This window comes from Stigmatopora nigra, chromosome 1, assembly GCF_051989575.1.
Source record: "Stigmatopora nigra isolate UIUO_SnigA chromosome 1, RoL_Snig_1.1, whole genome shotgun sequence".
Classification (NCBI taxonomy): Eukaryota; Metazoa; Chordata; class Actinopteri; order Syngnathiformes; family Syngnathidae; genus Stigmatopora; species Stigmatopora nigra.
This window is the reverse complement of record NC_135508.1, coordinates 6,630,698-6,640,705: the sequence shown is the minus strand read 5'-3', so window position 1 is coordinate 6,640,705 and position 10,008 is coordinate 6,630,698. Positions and strand designations below refer to the sequence as shown.

At 31.5% G+C, this 10,008-nt stretch overlaps 1 protein-coding gene across 1 annotated transcript; it reads right to left on the bottom strand.

The window, feature by feature from the left end:
- Positions 1–4,410: 4,410 nt before the first annotated feature.
- her3 (hairy-related 3) lies at positions 4,411–6,024 on the bottom strand. The gene is made up of 4 exons (XM_077727966.1): positions 5,956–6,024; positions 5,773–5,868; positions 4,911–4,992; positions 4,411–4,829 (listed from the first exon to the last, which is right to left on the bottom strand). Exons 1-4 carry the CDS (start codon positions 6,007–6,009, stop codon positions 4,411–4,413), a joined length of 651 nt encoding a protein of 216 aa, XP_077584092.1. The 5' UTR covers positions 6,010–6,024.
- Positions 6,025–10,008: the final 3,984 nt, after the last annotated feature.

The following is a 10,008-nucleotide window of genomic DNA, read 5'->3' as shown; positions in this document are numbered from 1 at the left end:
TTTAAATTGAAAACTAATATGTAAATGTGTGTGTACAGATATATACACATATACATACATACACACACACACACACACACACACACATACATGTAAGTATGTATGTATGTATACATACATACATACATACATACATACATACATACATACATACATACATACATACACACACACACACACACACACACACACACACACACACACACACACACACATACATACATACACATACATACATACACATATATACATATACATATATACATATACACACATACACATATATACATATATACATACATACACATATACATATACATACATACACATACATTTACATACACATATATACATATACATACATACACATATATACATATACATACATACACATATATACATATACATACATACACATATATACATATACATACATACACATATATACATATACATACATACACATATATACATATACATACATACACATAGATACATATACATACATACACATAGATACATATATATACCTACACATATATACATATACATACCTACACATATATACATTTACATACATACACATACATGCACATAGATACATATACATACACATAGATACATATACATACATACACATAGATACATATACATACATACACATAGATACATATACATACATACACAGATACATATACATACATACACAGATACATATACATACATACACATAGATACATTTACATACATACATATACATACATACATACACACACATACATACATATACATACATACACATATATACATATACATACATACTTACAATTAACTGTTAACTATTGAATCTTTGAAACAACATAACAGGAGGGTATTGTAATTGACATTGTGAAAAGGTGTCATTTCACCTTCATTCCCAAATATTCACTCGAGAAATGTTTTGTTCCCGCAACTAAAGACAAGTGTATTCTTCTTTAAGCTCTTTGATGTTGTTAGCTGTAAAATACTGATTATATACTTTATATTGAGGGATTGGAAATTGTGGAGGGTTTTTTTCTACTCTTGTAAAGCAGCTTTCAGTTCCACGTCAGTTGAATTTTTGATGTTCATAATCGTGGGCCAATCAATTCACTATGTTTTTGTTTTTTTTAAATATACAATTTATGTGGTGATTACCAAGCTGTACACATTTATTTTTAGAGAACTTCAGTTTTGGAAGATGCTTTCATTTAAAGCAGAACATTATATTTTCCACTTGTTACTATTGGCCACAAATAGAATAATTCATTTTCATGTTAAAATTAAATTAAAATGCCTAGAATTTAAAATCAAAATGAACTTCAAGTATAAGTAGCATTACTTTTTGGGTAAGATTGACTTACATTGCAAGAAATGCAAAAAAAATGAAACACTTGTATGGTTGTTTTAGATAAATATTTCAAATAAGTTTAAATTAGTTAAAATGAAGCCTGGCATAGATGTCAGATATCAATTATCCAAATATTAAATGAAAATAAGTATACATGGAAAAAAAATCTAATATTTGCACGTTTGTCCATCTGATTCAATCATAAGTTGTCTTTTTCAATGTTTTCTTGATTGTCTTACATATTAGTGCACGTGTGCCATTACACTATCATCAAGCCACATTCCTCTTTCATTGATATTTAACTTTCTATAGTTACAATTTGCATATATAATTTTGCAACATATTAAAGGATGAGTCCAAGAATTGTTTTATTGTTGAGATCCTATGACAACTTTGTTGGGAAAAAAAGGATGTGATTGATTAAATTCACAACATTATTCAGGTTTGGGTCCATCTTTTCAATGCTTTAGTGCACTATCCATCACCCTTTAAATTAAGCTTTAACGTCAACTTGATTTCACGTGGGCCCGACCATTTTATATATAATATTTCGATTTTTTTCTTATAAATGGATTAAAAGAACTGGATTTAAAGCCCTGAATATTACGTTTTTTATATATCTAAAACAATGTTTATTTTAGGATTTTTTTATATATATTTTTAGATTTTACAAAATGATTTTTGAACTAAAAACACAGAAAAAAATGATTAAAAAATTACAATTATTGATTTAAAAGTGGGAAAATCAGGGAATTTTATTTACGTCTATACTCTTCATTTTAATTTGATCCTAAAACAGAAAGTCGGCACTCATGATTGACTTTCCCGGGCCACACAAAATATAATATTTCAATTTTTTTTTAATAAATGGATTAAAAGAACTGGATTAAAATCCCCGAATATTCAGTTTTTTATAGATCTAAAACAATGTTCATTTTACCTTTTTTTACATACATTTTTAGATTTTACAAAATGATTTTTAACTAAAAACTGAAAAAAAATGATTAAAAATGACAATGATTGATTTAAAAGAGAGAAAATCAGGAAATTTAATATACATGTATACTCTTCATTTTAATTTCATCCTAAAACTGAAAGTCGGCACTCATGATTGGCTTTCCCGGGCCACACAAAATATAATATTTCAATTTTTTTTTAATAAATGGATTAAAAGAACTGGATTAAAATCCCTGAATATTCAGTTTTTATAGATCTAAAACAATGTTTATTTTAGATTTTTTTAAATATATTTTTAGATTTTACAAAATGATTTTTTGAACTAAAAACAGAAAAAAATGATTAAAAATTACAATTATTGATTTAAAAGTAGGAAAATCTGGAAATTTAATATACATCTATAGTCTTCTTTTTAAGTTGATCCTAAAACTGAAAGTCAGCACACATGATTGACTTTACCGGGCCACACAAAATATAATATTTCAATTTTTTTTAATAAATGGATTAAAAAAAATTTGATTAAAAGCCCTGAATATTCTGTTTTTTAGAGATTTAAAACAATGTTTACTTGAGCTTTTTCATATATATTTTTAAATTATACAAAAGGATTTTTGAACTAAAAACACAAAAAAATGATTAAAAACTTACAATTATTGATTTAAAAGTATGAAAATCAGGAAATTTAATATACATCTATACTCTTCATTTTATTTTGTTCCTAAAACAGAAAGTCAGCACTCATCATTGACTTTCCCGGGCCACACAAAACGATGTGGCGGGCCAGATTTGGCCCCCGGGCCACCACTTTGACACCTGTGCTTTAAATTATGCATGTTCTGACATTGCCACATACTGTATAATTCGAAGAACGTCTGTGGCTAATGGCACAAAATTCAGGAAGTGGGCTATTCTTTGTGAGTAGAAGGAGGAGGAGGGCATAGAGGACTCATGCTGAAGCACCCCATGCACTTCCATGTGGGCCCCAAAGCCATGTGGGTGTGTGAGCCAAGGATTTTCCTCCCTGCAGGGTCGCATCTCGCAATGTGGGGGAGTGCTTTTAGAAAATAAAGGCACACATAAACACACATTTTATGACACTTTTACACTGACGGAATAATGACATCAAGCTCCAAATATATGCAAGTTGCATGTTGAAGAAAACCAATAGGAACCATTTTTGTTGGTGATGCTGTTGTTGTTGTTTCTATCCATTTTGGAAAGCAGTATTTTCACCAGAAAAACTTTACCTTTCTTTTGTTCTTTTAAACATTTTTGTAGTTTGCGCTTTTTTTGGAGTTATGCTGTATCATAAAGTTAATATTAGTTTTATTCAGTCATTAATTTTCCAAAATGATTATACTCAAAAGGTTCGCGGAGGGTGCTGGAGGGTATCTCAGCCAACTACGGGGACGAGGGAGTTATGCTGTATCATAAAGTTAATATTAGTTGTATTCAGTCATTGATTTTCCAAAACACTTATACTCAAAAGGTTCGCGGAGGGTGCTGGAGCCTATCTCAGCCAACTATGGGGACCAGCCAATCACAAAGAATGATTTATTATTTAATGTAATTTGCATTTGAATAGCTAATTATGGGTGACTTGACAGTATGTTTGAATTCTTAACAAGTTTTTTCCCTCATAATTTGATTGAAATACACATCATGATAAAAAACTACTCCACTAAAAATGACAATTTTCATCAGCCAGTTTTGTTTTGTTTAAACCTTGACCCACACTCCAAAAAGTATGAATAAATAAATGACAATTTTGTGTGAAACTTCCTAAAAACTGAGTTACACAATATTTCAAGTAATCAAGTTGCAGACACTTTTATCATTTTCTTGTTTAAATACTTAATTTAGACCAACATTTCCTTAAAATTTGAGCCAAAACATGTATTTTCGTACTAAAAAAACTACTTGCTCGCCACAATGTACAAGATAAAAACTGATAGCGTCTATTGGCAGCCAAGAATTGACTCTCATTTAACTTTTATTCAAAAAATAGTACACAATTATACCACACATGCATTAAAACAAAAAATATGAAACTTCCTATGAATATATTTGCATTGTCAGTATGTCTACCAAGGTCTCCACATAATTTGACGACTACTGCTAATTTGACTGAGATTTTTAGACTGATTTTTATTCTCAGTGCTTAACTTTTCCAAGGGGTCCATAGTGGGGGTGTTGAGGAGCTCTAAATTTATGGATCCCTCCTTCGTGGACCTCCGCGTGTCTTCTTCATTTGACTTAAAGAGACAGGTACTACGGTTCCTGTGTGATGTTTCGTCGTGGTCTTTTCGTCCTGTCTGTGGAACTTGTTGCATCTGTGCGCTGTCCGTGGTCCTGGAGATGTCCACCTGCCCTTTGGCGTGCAACTGTGAAGACTTGAGGCTGTTTACGGTGTTGTCGGACATCAGTAAGTAGTGGTTGAAGTTGAGCAGGCAACTGTGGAAGCCTTTCTGGTAGTCTGAGAGTTCCCCAAGTTTGGAAGCAACTGGGCAATGAGGAAGATGGGTCATTTGGGAGTTGATAAAGAAAACTGAATTGCAGGCATTTTGGGATGTGTGGTGCTTACCGGTGTGAGATTTCTGAATGTGCTTCAAATGCCTCACGGTCAGCTCCAAGATGTCAGCCTTCTCCAGTTTGCGCTTCCGAATCTGTGGAATTCAAAATGTGAATGTCTTTGGATTTCTGTTACTGACAAAAGCTGTGAAACTATGTTTTATTTTCCATTTTCCTTTACCTGGTCTTTTATTTTGTTTCTGTTATTTTATATCTTGTGTTTTTGTATCACTTTGGTCAACCATGTCATTTTTGAATGTGTCATTATTTTGAATTGGATAAGTAGTACTAAAATGACTTGAGATAAGGAAATCCTTTTCTATATAAGGCAATTTTTTTATTTTATATTTTTTTAAATTATTATTTGTTACCTCTTTATTTATGTCTAAGATGTGTATTTATTTATATAAAATTATTAGAAAATTATAATACAAAAATTATTTATATATTTATATATATTATTTTACTTTTTTTATTCATGTATTTATTTATTAACTTACTTAAAAAATTATTTGAAAATTATAATACAAAAATTATTTATATATTTATATATATTATTTATATATTTATTTTATTTTTTTTATTCATGCATTTATTTATTAATTTACTTATTAACTATCTATTTATGTCTAAAATGCCTTTTCTATTTCTTTATCCTCACCCTCTTGCTACTGTGACAGTGAATTTCCCGATTACAGGATAAATAAAGTAATCTAATCTAAAATGATAATGTTGATTCTAAATTTAATGGAAGGCCAAAGCAGTTTAGCCTGCATGTAAAGATTACAAAAGGAAATGTTTTAACATATCTTTGGGATATTTAATGATTATTGAAGTCAAATAAAGATGATTCATATTATTTTTTTAATGCTTACAGTGCCGCTGTACTGGTTCTCCAGAAGGCATTTCAACTGGTCCAAACACTTGTTAATACGAGCCCTTCGTTTCTTCTCCATTAGTGGTTTAGACACCTGGAAAATTCCATGAAAAAAAATGACAAATACATTTCATTTAGTCTTTTCAATAAGAATTTTATACATTTTTTTCTTTAGACATACCTTGTTTGTAGTGATTGAGATGGTTTTGTCCAAAGCATCAGCAGTTGCCACCATTGTTGTCTTCCCCCTTGCCTTGATCGCTCAAATGAGAAAGTTGACCAAGTGTGGTTTTATATAAGCACACCCACTTAACATTTCAATGCAGAGACCCCCCCCCCCCTCTGCCCCACTCATTCCTTCAAATGGCCAACCTTGCTGTCATTTAGTGCATATAAAAGCTGTTGCAAATAGTATTAAGCAGACACTGAAGGCCTAACAGTGGCAACTTATCAATTTACATATTTAACATGTAAAAATACACATCAACTAGTACAAATATTGTATACTTTTAAATGTACTACTGTAATATAGTCATTTTAGAAAGTGCGTAAATGTATCTATAGGGTTATCCCACAACTAAAATGTATTTCAAAACATATTAAAACATGTAAACAATGAGTTTAGGATATTTTTCAAGAAATATAAACCCCACCTGTAAAAAATAACATTTGACAATTGCTGTGTTAAACTATAGAAAGCAAAATGACACTTGAAAAATGTGAAAAACACAATTCAAGTAGTTCAAATTGCTCTTAATGAATTGTAAATGGTAACGTTGAAATACATTTTAACATTTTTTTTAAACTACGCACACTGTTTGAGTCTAGGAGCATTTTACTGAAACAAATTACCGTATTCTCACGGCTATAAGGCGCACCGCATTATAAGGCGCACTGTATTATAGGCCACACTGCATTATAAGGCGGACTGTCTATTTTGGAGAAAAATGTAAGATTTTTAAGTGCGCCTTATAGTCGTGAAAATACCATAATTGCTATTGACTTCCAGGTATGAAGCACTCACTACACAGTCACCTCTAGAGCCAGCCATTGTTGATGTTTAGGATTTTTTTTGTATAAAATCTTCCAGTGGGGGAGGAGCTATATGATGGAAGATGTTGTAAACTAAGATGGCATCTGCATATTTTACAGTATTGTTTCAGTTCAGGCGTTTGTGTTTTTTTAATATCCGACAGTGGTGTTTTTTTGTTTTCTGTTTTTTCCATATATAAGGCGCACTGGATTATAAGGCGCACCGTCTATTTTGGAGAAAATTTAAGACTTTTAAGTGCGCCTTATAGTCGTGAAAATATGGTAAGTACATCCTATAAATCTCCACTATTGCAAAGGAGTAAATGCATAGCATTTGGTAAATAGAAACGTTTAAAGTCCCAAGTTAAAAGAAAATTGGCCATGGTTATGCTTCAGCCTGGTTGTGCATTGATTCTTTTATTAGGCGTTTTCACGGCTGCAGGTTGAAGGCAGCACCGTGAAAATTTCCGACGTGTTGCCACTCTTTGCAATTCTATGCTACAATTCTATGCTATTGCGCGCTCCTGTGTTGCACCTGTAATCATGGGTTCACATCACATTTCCTTCAGGGGCTTGATTGTGCACTTTACAATATTTGGGCTTGCAAATGGAATAGAGAAAAGGGGATTTAGGCATGAGCAAAGTGCGCTTTTTCTTGCCCATTGAGCACCATGACTTTTGTCTTCGCGCCAGGCCCGTTGGAGGAAGGGTTGTGGGTGTACTTGGGTGAGGGGGGGTACCGAGGAGAATTGCAGGCCGCCCCTTGTCCCCAGGCCCCCGCTTTGCGATTTTCCACACTGCTCCCTGAAAGGAGAGCAGGCTTGGGAAAGTGGACTTCACTTCGGCCCATTGCGCATCTTTCACGCACGTAAAAAAAGAGCATTTCAAGATATAAATGAGTGCTACGCGAGAGCTTTGGGAGTGGGCAGAGCACCAGGCTTTCGGGAATGGGGGGCCAAGTCATTTTGAGCCAAGTATGGGGGAGGCTTTAGATTTTGATGGAGCTGATGAGAGTCACGCGACTTGTCACTGAACATTCTCTATATACACGTTGCTTGAACATTCCTATATTGAAACATTTGTCATGACAAAGGTGGATGGGTATAACACTAATATATAAAAAAAAAAATATATATATATATATATATATATATATATATATATATATATATATATATATATATATATATATATATATATATATATATATATATATATATATATATATATATATATATATATATATATATATATATATATATATATATATATATATATATATATATATGTGTGTGTGTATATACGTGTGTATATATATGTGTGTGTATATATATGTGTATATATGTGTGTGTGTATATATATATGTATATATGTGTGTGTGTATATATATATATATATATATATATATATATATATATATATATATATATATATATATATATATATATATATATATATATATATATATATATATATATATATATATATATATATATATATATATATATATATATATATATATATATATATATATATATGTGTGTGTGTGTGTATATATGTGTGTATATATATGTGTGTGTATATATATGTGTATATATGTGTGTGTGTATATATATATGTATATATGTGTGTGTATATATATATATATATATATATATATATATATATATATATATATATATATATATATATATATATATATATATATATATATATATATATATATATATATATATATATATATATATATATATATATATATATATATATATATATATATATATATATATATATATATATATATATATATATATATATATATATATATATATATATATATATATATATATATATATATATATATATATATATATATATATATATATATATATATATATATATATATATATATATATATATATGTGTATGTATATATATATAATTTTTATTTTATTTATAAATATGTATAAATATAAAATACAATGAAGTACAATGAAGTTTGGGTTTGTATTATTCTACAGTTTAAGCATAAAATATGACATTCTCATGAAGTGATATTAATGCCCCATCCATCTACGCTATAAGAATATTATGTATCTCCTGCATGTCGTTTGTTTGTTTTTTAAAATAAAAATAGTATTATTTTTAAAAAGAGTGACAATTATCTTTATTGGTTTCATAAAAAACCTTCAACAGGACAGTCGATGGTTATGAGTGGGGGGGGGGGGGGGGGGGTTGATGAATATTGGAATAGACACACACTGCTTGCCTACCCCATCCAGACCATAATATTGTCACTTTCGCTTCACGCCCGTTCAAACGACGCGTGCCATACGTCGAACCCCCCTCCCCCCCCAAAAAAAATCTTCACTAACCAAACTGGTCAACACTAATTGCGTAAAATCCACCGAATAATTGCAGGAGACAAATTTCATGCAAACGCCAATGTGCTTAATCGCTCTGAAATCTAACCGAGGCGCTTCTCTCCAAGGCTACCTTTGTCCTCCTTCCACGTCACATTAGTCGACTTTTCACGCTTCGCTTTGGACACGGCAGCGTGGCGGCATCTGCCTTGTTCTTCACAGTCACTTCCTCGCTTATTACTCGCTATAATTCCAATTAGCTTTGCCTCTCCTTTAACTCAGATAACCAGAATGGAGAAAAAAACATGCTGCGAAGGGAAGGAAAAGGACGAACGAGACCCAAGTGTTTTCCACCCACCCCCCACTGCATCCCACCCACTTCAAAGTCCTCATCTCATCAGACATCCATGAGAATGGCACAAGGAGAACCTTGCCTCGCAGTTGGAAGTGAGAATGCATGCGCCATTAAATGACAAGTTAAGTGTCTGTTTCTTTAAAAAAAAAAAAAGAAGGACGCAGCTCTTGAGCCGCTTTTTTAGCCTCGGGTCATTCATTAACCCTTTAAGTCCTTTGTTATGGATGCCGAAGCCGTGCATGCCCACAGGGCCTCAGACTGTAATAATTGAACTATTGCGGGCTTGTTAGCAACAATTAGCGTGGCAATTATGCTACTACTGCAATAAACGATGTTCTTCTAGGGAGGAAACGGGTGCATTTACAAATCAATGGCGCAACAAAAGCGGCCATCATTGAGGACTCATATTGCTGAGGGACATTTACATGTGTGTCTCATTGACCTCTAGGAAAAGACGCTCTTAAACTTTTAAACATTTATTTTC